The sequence below is a fragment of the Diceros bicornis genome, chromosome 38 (assembly GCF_020826845.1).
Source record: "Diceros bicornis minor isolate mBicDic1 chromosome 38, mDicBic1.mat.cur, whole genome shotgun sequence".
Lineage (NCBI taxonomy): Eukaryota > Metazoa > Chordata > Mammalia > Perissodactyla > Rhinocerotidae > Diceros > Diceros bicornis.
In genome coordinates this window covers 2984142-2997678 of record NC_080777.1, presented here as the reverse complement: position 1 = coordinate 2997678, position 13537 = coordinate 2984142, and the positions used below count along the sequence as shown (strand labels likewise).

At 40.8% G+C, this 13537-nt stretch overlaps 1 protein-coding gene across 1 annotated transcript in view; it reads right to left on the bottom strand.

Annotated features, from left to right (window-relative positions):
* PLD5 (phospholipase D family member 5) overlaps positions 1-13537 on the bottom strand; it is a 368734-nt gene that overhangs the window by 86709 nt on the left and 268488 nt on the right. The window contains exon 5 of the mRNA XM_058533886.1: positions 7725-7852. Coding sequence (XP_058389869.1) covers positions 7725-7852 — 128 coding nt within the window. The remainder of the gene's footprint in view (positions 1-7724; positions 7853-13537) is intronic.

The following is a 13537-nucleotide window of genomic DNA, read 5'->3' as shown; positions in this document are numbered from 1 at the left end:
ACTCAGTCCTGTCATTTCCCTCTTGAATCTTGGCCATAGGCTCTCTGTCCCGACCCCTCCTCAATCCTCAACCTGTGCACTTTCTCCAGACTTGTTCCAGTGTTGTCAGGTCCTGGACCCATCACAGACCTTCAAGTGTTCCCCTGTAGCCTGCAGGACTGAATCCACATCCTTTGCTGGGCACTCACAGTCCTTCCCAAGCTTATCTTTGTCTTTCTCAGCCTCATGTTCCAAGTTTTTCCAGCTAGAACACTCCAGTCCTGCCAGAAATTACTCACAGATCTTCTAATTCTTCATGTTCATTCCCAACTCTGTGTCATTGCTCACTCTTAGAATCCCTTTCTTTCCTCAGCTCATTCACCACAGAAGGCTCAGCTCAAATCCCGTCTTCTCACTGTGGCATTCACTGTTTGATCTGCACGGATTTTCCTCTTCCCAAGTCCCCAAAGTACTAATTGCCGACCTCAATCATTTAGCACCTGGGTTCACACAGGGCCCCGAACTCCGAAGCACCCTCACTTAGAAGGAACCCATGGTTTAAGGCTCTTTTGTCGCCATATTGAAATTCTTGATAATTTTTTCACAAGAGGCCGTACATTTTCATTTTGTACTGGGTCCCACAAATGATGTTGCTGGTCCCACTTGGCAAATATCCTGGCTGGTCATATTCACTTTAAAGAATGCTTAAATATTTTGTTTTCCAAAACTGGATTGTAAACTTTTTGCAGGTTTTTGTCATTTTTTTCAAACCTGCTACCATGATTAGTGCAGTTCTCTGAATAGAGTAATCGTGTAATAACTACCTGTTGATTATCTTTACCACATGACACTGAGCCCTGGCTTGCCAACTGTCCAGTTGTTGTGTTGCTAAGGAAACAGACCTCTACAATTACCAGCTCTGGAATCACATATTTTTCTTAAGGTAGCACGCTGCAGTGAAAAGAACGTTTGCCTGAGAGTCCTAAAACCCAACATAAAGGGATGAGAGTTCATGGGTAAGTGACTAGCAACTACTCACCCAACTCTCCAGCCCTTCACCTCAGTGTTGTCATCTGTGAAGGGAGTGCCGGTTTAGACCAGCATTTGTGGACTTAGATAGGCTTCAAGGAACATTTGATCCATAAAATTAACTGTGAAAAGTAGTTCACAGCCAAGGAGGTTTGATGAATGTTGCATACTCTCCACCCTCTTAGAGAGTCACAAACACATGGCATATTAACAGGTCTGAGGGCTCCCACAGTAGAGAATGCTACTTAAATGAAACCTATGGTTTCTCCACCTTAGGGAGTATAGAAGCCTTTTCTCAGGTAATGACCATGACTATTTCAACGAAATAGCATTTCATAAAACACACCTTGGAAAACACTAGACTGAGATAATTTCCAGTTCCAAGATTAAAAACTTCACTGACTCTGGATACCGAGCAGATCCTGGGCTGGTCAGTTTGCTCTCGCTGCCCAAGTCACAGAGAAGGTCTGGGCAGGCTGCTAGGTGGCCGTGCCCTCCCAGCCCGGGTCACTGCATTGTTCAGTTGCCAGCACAGGGATGCCAGCAGTCACCGCAAGACCTCACCTTACTGCTCCAGTGCCTGTGTACCCCACGAGCCAACCTGTTTTCATATATACCTTCCAGGTCCTTTAAGATTAAAGGAGGACTAGGATTAAAATACACATGAACAAAATTTAAATTGGCCTATTCCTGTTGTCCTAATTATATTTAAAAATACTATTTAAAAATCTCCCCTCTCCAGATGTGGAGAAAAGGGAACCTTCATTCACTGCCAGTGGGAATGCAAACTGGTGCAGCCTCTATGGAAAACAGTATGCAGATTCTCAAAAAATTAAAAATAGAAATACCTTATGATGCAGCTATCCCACTACTGAGTATCTATCCAAAGAACTTGAAATCCACAATCCAAAGAGGGTTATGCACCCCTATGTTCACTGCAGTATTATTCACTATAGCCAAGAAGTGGAAGCAACCCAAGTGTCCCTCGACAGATGATTGGATAAAGAAGATGTGGTATTTATATACAATGGAATACTACTCAGCCCTAAAAAAAGACAAAATAGTCCCATTTGCAACAACATGGATGGACCTGGAGGGTATGATGTTAAGTGAAATAAGCCAGACAGAGAAAGACAAACACTGTATGACTTCACTCACATGTGGAAGATAAACTAACACACGGAGAGAACCGTTTGGTGGTTACCAGGGGTAAGAGGGGTAGAGGGTGGGCACAAGTGGTGAAGGGGCGCATTTATATGGTAACTGACAAATAATAATGTACAAATGGAATTTCACAATGTTATATACTATTATGACATCAATAAAAAAAATTTAAAAAAACATCTCTCCTCTCCAGAGTTGCCAGATTCTCATGACCAAAGAACATATTGAGCCCTGCCTTCAACTCTAGGCTCATAGTTCATTTAAGAGGGTTTGTTTGAAAAATTTAAAAAGTGACTTTTTCTAAAAACATGATTTTCCCGTTTTCTGTCCCAGCTTCTCCTATTTCAGCCTCACACCTCCAGAGCCCTGGGGTCTGAAGACTGCTGTGCCCTTTTCTTTCCATTTCACACACTGGTTGGTCTTTTGTTTGCTTTGTTGATGCTGGATTTTTTGTTCCTGCCATGGTGTTTTTAGGAGCTCCCAAGATTGACAAATCCAGCCCCTTACGTGCAAAAGCCTGCGGTGGTGTTTGCTTTCCTCCCACAGGACTCCCCGTGGCTGCGGGTTCTAGGTGAGTGCCCTGAGCCACTCGAGGAGAGGAACGGAGAAGCACACACACATTGACTTCCTGGCCTTGGAAATTCAACCCAGAGGTTAAGTGAGTTTGTAGAACTCAAGTCCCAGCAACAGAAGGTGTCATTCTGTGGTCACGATGTCGTCATAGGTTTGCAATCAGAAAGATGTGAATGAGTGAAGGGTTTCTCCATGAACAGTGTTGTTCGCTTTTCTTAAGGAAAAGAGCAAGAGGAAATCGATAGCTTAGCATCACAGCAAAATCATGAAAGAAAATGATTTTTCATAGAGTTCATACTCTTTAATGCTTGGAAGAATGCCTCGTGTAGAGAAAGCCCTCAATACATTGAAGCTGTTATTATTATCGGTTTTATTATCTCTCTTCCTTACCGTAGACTTAAGGCAATAATTGATAGCCTTCACAAGAAAGGCTACCAATTCCACAAGAAAACATCACAAAATATAAAGCTGATGAAATAGGTTGGATTTGACACTTGGGCAATGTATTATAATTCTTCATGTACTTGTTAGCCTTGCACACAACTTTGCTCAAATTAAAACCTGTTCTAATGCATGGGACCTGCTGTGCAATGTTTTATGTCACACTGAAGTAGACCAAGAAAAATTCCATAGTCAAGCACAGTTGAAAGGAAAACTAACTCAAGATAGAGATTAAGAGTAACAACGTGATCCCAAATACGGAGAGCTATGAGGAAAGGGTGGCTAAGGAAGGAGATGGCATTTGTGTATAGGTGTGGCGAGGAGGAGGAGAAGGGGTGGGTGACGATGAGAGAGAAATTTGAGTAGGTTCCCAGTTGACAAACAGATGCAGGGGAGCTATTGGGATGTTAAATGTTCATGTAGAAGAGTTTTAAACCCTGGTTCCTCCCCAGCTATGTCTCCTTTTCACCCCCATCAAAGAATATCGTCTCTTCCAGGAGGAACATAAGGAAGATTATTAAGAAAGAAAATAGAAATGAGATATATTTCAGTTTTTGAGAGTTTGCTTTAGCAGCAGAAATATGAGAATTTAGGTTTGATTCATACCTGAGTCCCAAATTGCCAAGAACGAAATGAGAGATGCAGACTCTGCCAACTGGACTGTCGACCTAAAGAACATGAGAATCATCTCCAAAGGCTTAACTCCTACACAGGCTAGAGAGTATTCTACTATTTTACAGCAGAGAAAAGCAGTAATAGGATCTGTTCTGTTATTTTTTTTCCCCCAATATTATCTTCATTTGGAAGGTGGAAATAATATCCACTCTTAGGTTGCTATGACAAATGGAGAAGTATATATAAAACTATTAGCACAGTGTCTGGCACATAAATAGCAGCCTTTTGGAAAAAAATGACACAAAGATTTCTTCCACTCACTCTCTGACTCCAATGGAGTCTAACCTGCTATTAAATTTACAACCCACAGAAGAATGCAGATTTCCACAAAAGAAGTCCACTGGGAAGTCCCTGGTGGCATACACATTTTATCCAAGCCTGCAGCCTTTTCTGCAACCCCCTCAAGGTTACCCTCCCCCAACGACTGTTTCCATGGATGGCTGGTATGACCCTTCACCTGCCCTCTCTTTATGGGGATGTTTGGAGTGCTCAGCACTTTTTCATGGTTTTCCCACCTGTGACTTTATGGTGGATTATAAAATAAGTTCATTTTTTAACCTTGTGTTACACTTGCTCTATACTTAAGAAATATCTTGTTAATCCATTTAAATTTTTAAAAGTATAACTTTGTTGGTATATTCAAGCTGAAGGAGAGAACTTTAAAAAGTCCATTCTGTTTATTCTCTCTCTTATTATGTGACTTAGGAGCTGAGAACAAACCAGCCAGGGGACGAGGACAGAGGAATGTTTCTTCTAGACAGATCTGGAGGGCCAAGCTCAATGCAGCAGCATAATCGAGAGGCTGCAATTCTCCAGTTCTTACTGAGAGTGGCATTAAATGAATCACAAGGAGTTGACAGGTCCTTAGGGAAGGAGCTTGACTAGTTGTGAAACAGAGAACTGGGTCCTGGGGCTCTCCCACTTGTCCTCTGATTTGTGGACAACTCCGGTCTTCTCTGTAATGTGAAGGCAAACTGGCCACCCCTTAGGAATGTGTAAGCAAAGAGACATCACAAGATGAGTTGGGTTCTTCATTTGAATAATAGGAAATAATTGGTAGCTTGTCTTTACTCTGCATTTACCACGGGTAAAGTGGGGAAATTTTCATATTTCACAATGATGATCCGTTTCAAAAGGAAATAATATCCAAATGACTACACAGATTAAGAATAACCATTTAAAAGAGCAATCTGCTTTCCTACAAAGCAAACAGCAACAAAAAACAAAGGGAAAGGAATGATCCTCAAGCAGCGAAGTGTGGTTGAATCTATGTCTGTCTGTCTGTCTAAGCAAAGGAGTGGACGGCAATAGAGATAACTTGCTCAAAAGTTTAGAGAAAAATGTCATTAAACCTCAAGAATTCAAACCTCGTTCAAATGGAATTCACAGACATTTAGACCCTATCAATTAATATCAGTTAATAACAAAGAGAATAAAACTTGGTGGTGGGGAAGTGCATTTTCTAAAAAAAAGTAAACAACGCTCAGGTTAAAAACCACTTAGCAGAATTTACATGTAATCAGTATTGTTGCAGAACCGGTTTTATCTATTTATTAGAGGAGATTCAGCTGAAAATTTCTGGGCAGAAGATACTTATCGATCAGGTCTTTGTAAGTAACAAAAAAAGCAAAACATGAACTCATACATTTCCACAAATTAGACAGTTTTTATCTAAATACTCTAAATTAATGAGGCTTTATACTATTATTGCCTTACTTCTTGTTTCTGAGGTAAGCCAAAGTTGCCAAAATCAATATTTTTTATATGTGTGTTTGAAGGGCCATCAGACAAGACATATACAGAATCAAAATTTCTATTTTTCATATCATAATTAATACCGGAAGGAATTGCCTTAAAAGATTCAATATTGAAACTCAATTCTGGGCTCAAGTCTACATACCTTTAAAATGGAGACAATAATAGTATTTACCTCACAGGGTCACTGTGAGATTTCAATTAAATAATCCAGTTAAATGGCTTAGAATAGCACCTGGCGTTCACTATATGCTAGTTATCGTTACCATTATTGTTCAGCATCCTTTGTATATCAGAAGATAGCACCTTCTATATGTCCTGAGCAAATATAAAATGAACAATGTTCCATCAGTCTTTGATGGTGTCTTCATCCCAAAACAAGTCATGGAATTTTCTCTCAGTGTTCCCTTCTTTGCCGGGGTGGGAGGCTGTCTTATTAGATACAACAAGTATTTGACGCTTGAGACTAGATTCCTTGGACTGTCCTTTACATACAAAACTAGAAAAACCACCTTAGAAAGTTGTACTTTGGCTCTACATGTCTATTCTGTGGAGAGGGAAATAATTAGATTTTTAGTATTTAGTTTTGATAAATAAATGACAAGCAATAATACATATTGGAGTATATGAGGAAGCCATTTGGTTTAAAACTAATTTGGCCTGACCTTGCTTCTCCAGAAAGGCCTGACGTGGCCTGTTGACCATGCATTGTACATCTGCTTTAAACATTTACAGTGTCCCAAAGACAAGAAGGATGCCCTTAAAGATAGGAATGTAGCTTCCCCCTAATATTGGCATTTCTTTAAGGATGAGCATCTCTTCCTAGAACCTAAGGATTAATTACTGACCTGCTGTGCTCACCTTGTGACCACTGACATGCACCAACCTGCTGTGCCAGCTACGCATCATGAGACAATGGTAAAAGAGATATTCCTGTCATATATGATGTATGCTCTTTGTTCCAAAGCAGTATATAACCACTCTGTACACCCGACTTCTTGAGTGTGCCTCCTTCCTTGGAGAAGGAAGCCCCCAGGCTATAGTCCTCAGACCTGGCTCATAATAAAATCACCCCAAATTTTGATTTCTAGATTGATTACGGATTATTTGCATTGACAGTTTGCCCATTGTATATTTCTTCTACACCTGAGCACTTTTACCTGCCTCAACCATAAAAGAGGAAAAATAGGTGGGTTATGTATGCATGGAAGGTGGCAAATTAAGAAAGAAAAAAGGAGAATAGTGGAAATTGGGAGGCCAGTGGTTAAATTCCTGAAGCTAATAGTACAAATATAACCTTGTTACCCTCTGTTAGATTTGTCCAACGTGGTGGGGTCTTTATAAGTTATGGCCCTTGTGTCTATGTGCACATCAACGCTTCCTTTCCCATAAGGGATAAACAGAAGTGCGGTATAATTCGCTTTGTAATTTCAGTGATCTTAATAGTAAATACAGAGCTCAGCTAAAACGCAGTGTGTATGGGCCCTGTGCAGGCATGGTGGACTGGCCAGTCTCCCCATGTACCCAGTGATGATGGACTTCCTGCCACCAGTTGACCAATGGGAAGAAGGTGATTTGTAATCCTCTATGGATCACCTCCGGCACAAATAAATACATGAAAATCACAAGACTGGCCAAGTATATTTTCAAGATATTTGAAGTTAATTATTTGCAAAGAGAAAGATGATAACATCTTCATCTTAAGATTTGTTAAAGGAATAACATAAATGATTACTGTTCTAAAACATACTATCCTATACTGAATTCACATGTTTTCCTCTATCTCACAGATTATATGATCTCATCCTGAAAATTTAGGATTGGGTAATATAAATTACACACCGACCTGCTCTAAAGAATCTGAGAGTAGCGTCTGAATTACAAAAGCATTGAAGCAATGGCAGTTTTTTCGGCAAAATGATTCTGACGAGGAAAGGTTTATCATTTCACATTAAACAAAGGTGCACCTTTCAAAATGACACAGTTAAAAGTAATAAACGCTGTAGGTTTTATTTCCCTCACTCACAGTGGAGGTGACTGAGTGCTTTACGCAGCTGGTACTTTTGATGCTGACAGGACTCTGAGTTGACGTGACGAGGGAGAATTACCTGTCCCAGGGATTGCCAGTCCAGACCCGCACTGCCGATGTAAACGTGCTGCTTGTCCACAATCCAGAAGGAGGACTGCAGCCGGCCCTTGTTGTAGGCGCTCATGTTCATGTAGGTCACCTCAGCTCCTAGGGAGGTCAAGGAGATCGTGGTCAGCCTCGGTGTCAAGGCCCTGAGCTTGCAATCAGTCACCCACCAGCAGCAACACTCAGGGTTTGCGTTGATCACAACTGGCATTCAGGGAGGCCAAATATTTACACTAGTTGGGTGCACAGAAGGCCCTTGAGGAGTTACTTTGTTCCCCCAAAAAAGCATACAAAGGGAAAAAAAGAATAAGAACTTTTTCCTACGTGAATGCAGAGGAGGCTCTGCGTAGTGACAAGAGCATGGTTTCTCAAGTCAGATCTGATTCAGACCCTGGCTCCATCCGTTACCATCCAGGTGGCAAGACAGGTGCGCCATATTCTTTTTTCTTTTCTTTTGGAATAATCTTCATACAATTTTGCAATCAATAAAAGGATCAGTCCTGTTTAGCATTACAGCTCTCCTCAACAGGGAACTGGCCTTCTTGTACTTTCTGTATGTTGTTTTCGCCCTTTGCCCTTTCACTTTCTTTACTCCTTCATTTTCCCTCTTCATTATTCAATTTGGATTTGGCCTCCTCCTGGCCTTTCTTTATCTGATAGTTCTTAATTTAAGCAATTATTCTTCAAGCCTTATGGAAATGCAACCTTGAATGGTTAACTAGGTCACTCAGACTATTGTTCAAACCAGAAAACGCATTTTAAGATCTGAATTTAACCAATTGTTCTAAGCATGCTGTGGCATAATCAATTGTCAAGCTGACAATTCTATGCTCAGGACTATGCATTTACAACTTCTCAAAAGGAGCTTAGAGTACATTGAATGCAAAGCCATTTAAATAAATTTCTGCTAAAGGTCCATTTCTTTAAAAGAACAGCCCTACATGCATATATTTACTGAACTAAGCTATTCTGTCTTCAGATATTCAATATTAATGAAGAGGATGTATTCTGGTGGCCCACTTCATTGTCAGAGTCTTCATTACCAGAGGAAGACATAATACTGTATACATAAGGTTTTATTCCAGGACATTAGAAAGGAGGAAGAGTGATTTACACTATGAACTTAACCTGTAACTCTTGGGAAAATGTAAAGTATGTATCTGGGCTCCCGCGCCAGGAGGAAGAAAAAGCTATGGGGTTGGGACAGGATCTGAGAGGAAACAAGCACCCAGGCAGACTTTCTCTGCAGGTGGAGCAAGTTCTTTATCCTAGAAGTGAGGGCACATGTTCCTCAGACTCCAGCCATCCTGGAATAGTAACGTCCGAGGAATAGTTACAGGCCCCAGAGGAGGAACAGTTGGATATAGCAGAATCTGAGTGTCCAAAGTGGGTACTTACCATGGCAATTATGGAGATACCCAAATCTGCATGGAGGGTGTGGTATCCTCCAGAGACACAGCTGCCAGTGCTTTTAAGTGGCTGAAGAGCAGCATTTGTCTTTGAAGACTGTATTAGTTTCCAATGGCTGCCATAACATAGTACCACAAACTAAGTGGCTTAGGACAACAGAAACTTATTCTCTCTCAGTTCTGGAGGTTAAAAGTCTAAAATCAAAGTGTTGGCAGGGCCGTGCTCCCTCTGAAACCTGTAGGGGAGAATACTTCCTTGCCTCATCCCAGCTTCTGGTGGGGGCCATACATCTTGGGCTTGAAGTTCCTTGGCTTGAAGCTGCGTCACTCCAATCTCCACCTCTGCTGTCACGTGGGGCCTTCTCCCCAAGTGTCTCTGTTTTCTCCTTTTCTTATAAGGACACTAGTCATATTGGATAAAGAGTCCATCCCACCACAGTATGACCTCATCATAACTAACTAATCTGCAACAACCCTATTTCCAAATAAGGTCATATTCTGAGGTACCAGGGGTTAGGAATTCAGCATGTCTTTTGGGAGACACAGCTCAGCTGTAACACAGATCCAAGCCACTTTAACTGGCTGTGCCCTTCAACAGTACTAGACTGGCCAACACTGAAGGAAGCATCTTCTCTTGTCTCTGGAAGGAAGAGAATGAAGGCGACCTTGGTGTTTGCCTCAGATTCTACCTTCAACATGGCCTCTGGCCAGGCCTTCATCTGCCTTCTTATTCTGCCTAGAAACAACTTTAACCCTCTGTGACATCAGCTGGCCCTCACCTCCTGGCCTAGGGCACTGTGCCTGAAATTGACCCCACGACCAGTTGCTACCTTGCACTGTACTGTTTATTAGACCTTAGACTCCCCGTTTGTTCTCGTTCAGGCCCCTGCAGCCCCAGCCCACTGGCCCACTCGAGGGAACACTGGGCCTATCTGAAAGGACCACTGGGGACCATCCCCTTTGACCTCTCCATCCCACACTTCACAGCCACTGCCCTAAGAGTACTCCATTACTTTACTTGGCAATTTAGTCTAAAGAGTGTGATTTCAGGAACCATGGGCCTTATGTAACCCTCCAGCCAGAGCCTCTAGAGTTACTTATTGATGCTTAAAATTATTTTATAAAGGAACAGTGGCTTCCTTCAGCAAATCTTTGAATGTCTAACGTATACCGGATGCAGTGCTATGTGAAATTAAGGACAAAAGACCTAACGTAGCTGATTAAAATTCAGGCATACTAAATAAAGTGTAATATTCAAAAATGACCACGATCTGCTCCCTCCCTGCTGTCCAGAGTGCAAGGGGGCACTGAGGATCTGAAAGATCAGAAACAGGAGTCCCCATCCTCGTATCAGGGAACCTAAGTGAAAGCCCAGAGCACAGAAGAGTCCACGGTTCTGCCCAGGGCCAGAGCTGCCTATACAAAGGCCAATGGAGGTCCACGTAGAGATCAAGTGATATGTAATAACAGTAACTCATTTACTGAACACCTGTGGGCCCAGCACCAAGATAGCTATGTCACAACAACCCCACATGGTATGTTGTGTTTTCCTATTTCAGCATATAACAAACTATTGGACGTGGTGCAACAGAATCAACTGTCGGGTTTCGGGATTGGCCACCCCAAAATGTGTCTTTCTGGCTAGATTATTTTTAAGAACAAAAGACTCAGAAAGAAACTTTGACCTTCCCCCTAACTACCTAAAAGAATTTAAGATAGAAGGCCTGTCCCAGGATGGGCCATCACCATAGATAACTCTAGGTGTGGTAGACAGGAGGGCACCTAGCAAGGCCCATTTTTTATCAGCGTTCTCTCTCATCGTCTATAGGTGGCCCAGCAAACATCTTTTTACCAAACCTGTGCTTTTCCGTCTCCATGGGCATTGTCTTCCTCACCTTCAAAGTCCCAAACTACTATCCTCAACATCCTCCTTTGTCCTTAGCTGAAGATGGCATTTAAGTTGGCGGCTTCAGCCATTTTGGTGAGTTACTTAGTTTTCCTGGGTTTCCCCCATGTATACATGTTATTAAATTTGTTTGATTTTCTCCTGTTATTCTGTCTCATGTCAATTTAATTCCTAGACCAGCCAGAAGGACCTAGAAGGGTAGAGGAATAGTTCCTCCTCTCCTACAAACTGAAAATATGTGATGACACATCTGGGAAAATATTTTTCTGCCTATGGTTTGTGGAATGTCACTTTCCCATTAAAAATGATCTATGTGTCTGTTTTTCTGTCTATCTATCCTTCTTCTCTCTATGAAGACATATGCTTTTATCTTAATTTATACCTGGATAGATATATATTTAGTCATATCCTACATGTCCCTCCATTTCTTACGAGCATATTATTCAATATTTTACTTAAAAGAATTTATTTAACATGTACTTTCAAAATATCTTTGTTGATTAGTTATAGAAATTATTCTCATCCTTCTGTTTTTTTATATGTATTAGAAAGAGATAGTTAAAACCCAAGATTTTCTGACTATTAAACATATTTAATTACAAAAAGTCTTTAATGTACCGCTTATTTCAGTAGTAGTATTATGTGGAGAAACTAAATTCGAGTTTATTTCATAATGTTATGCTAGATTTTTAATTGGCAAAGATGGCCACATACATTTTTAGGAAGCTATCGTTTAAATATTATAGACTTATAAGACTATAACATATGTTTAAAAACCAGATTGATTCAAATAAGTACATTTTTTCAACAGCTTTGAAAATTACTTAGTTGTTTGTTTGATTAACCAATTTTCATTTTCCTAGATTTTTTTTTTTTGTGAGGAAGGTTAGCCCTGAGCTAACATCCGTTGCCAATCCTCCTCTTTTTGCTGAGAAAGATTAACCCTGAGCTAACATCTGTGCCCATCTTCCTCTACTTTATATGGGACGCCGCCACAGCATGGCTTGACGATCAGGCACGGTCCGCACCGGGGTTCTGAACCAACGAACTCCGGGCTGCTGAAGAGGAGCGTATGAACTTAACTGCTGTGCCACCAGGCCAGCCCCCCAAATTTCATTGTTAACAGAGAAAAATATTGTGTCAGCCTCTCTGTTTGCAGCTCGTGACCCATTGTGCAGAGGCCCCAGGGTGCCGACTGAGAGATGCACATCCAGCAACAGTGCCGCACCAGGACCACCAGCTAGCGAGTGTGCAAGGGCAGTGGTGGTGCGTCTGGATCTCTGCAGAGCCTCCTGCTTTCAACCTGGTCATCTACTTGTTTACCCGATGATTAAGAGAAGTTATTAGCAATTCAAAACAACGTTTTTAGATGTCAAAGTGATAAACGAAGAGTATGCACTTGTTTCTATAATTGCTTTATAAAATACTTTCATGATATCTAGGGAGTCCTAATTAAATCTTTAAAAAAGCTATACATGTGCCAATGTGGTGGCGTGTAGTCAGGTCTTAATCGGCCACACTAATCAATATAAAGAGAGATGGATAATCCCCATGTTTTGCACCGTTCCTGGAAAGTAAAACCTTAAAAATCAGGAAATCCCAAACTACTTATTACAACTCCTTTGAGCTTTAACAGAGATGGTCCACTAAAATTTAATAGAGAATGCTCTTGGTTTCAGAGTGGTTCTGTTTCTTTACTAAGTTATTCTTAGGGTATTAATCAGATAATATTGTACTTTATTTTGTGCATACATAATTTCAATGGAGAAAAGGTTCTGTTGAAATTCAATATAGAAAATGAAAGTATTAACTGACAAGTTACTTATTAATTTCAAAAGTATTTAAAGAAGAAAAGCATAATGCCATAATGAATTGGAAATTAATGTTACTACCTTGGAGAATCCAGGTGACTGCATATACACACATTTTCAAAAGCATATATTTTCTAGTGCCTTCCTCTAGGAAGACTTGCCAGCGTTAAACTTGCACGTCATAGACCTGTCCACATCCCGGCTAGTGGGGCTAATAGCTAGCTCACTTACAGCATCGTTCTTTTTCAGGGACTCTAAAGTTTGCCTTACAGTCAGATTTCAGAGTAGCTCACTATTCTTCATGTGTGACGCAGCTATGGATGTTAGTACATGGGTGAGGCTCAAAGTCACCCCCACTTTCCTACAATGCAGACCCTTGGGGACCATCCTTCCCTCTGTGCCTATTACATGATATTTAGGATGTGACTATGTTTGTAATTCTGCTTCTTTATCACCAACTTTAAAATCTCTGTACTCATATTTTGATCAGAAATAGATTCACAAATAATATCAGATATTTGTTGAACAGTAGTTAATTCATCATCTCAGGAAACTCATTCTATCTAAAATTGCTAAAGAAATATTTATCATTTCCATTTTGAAGTTCAAGAAATGTGTTGTTCTCTCTAGATTAATACAAAAATAGTATTCTCAAAATGGA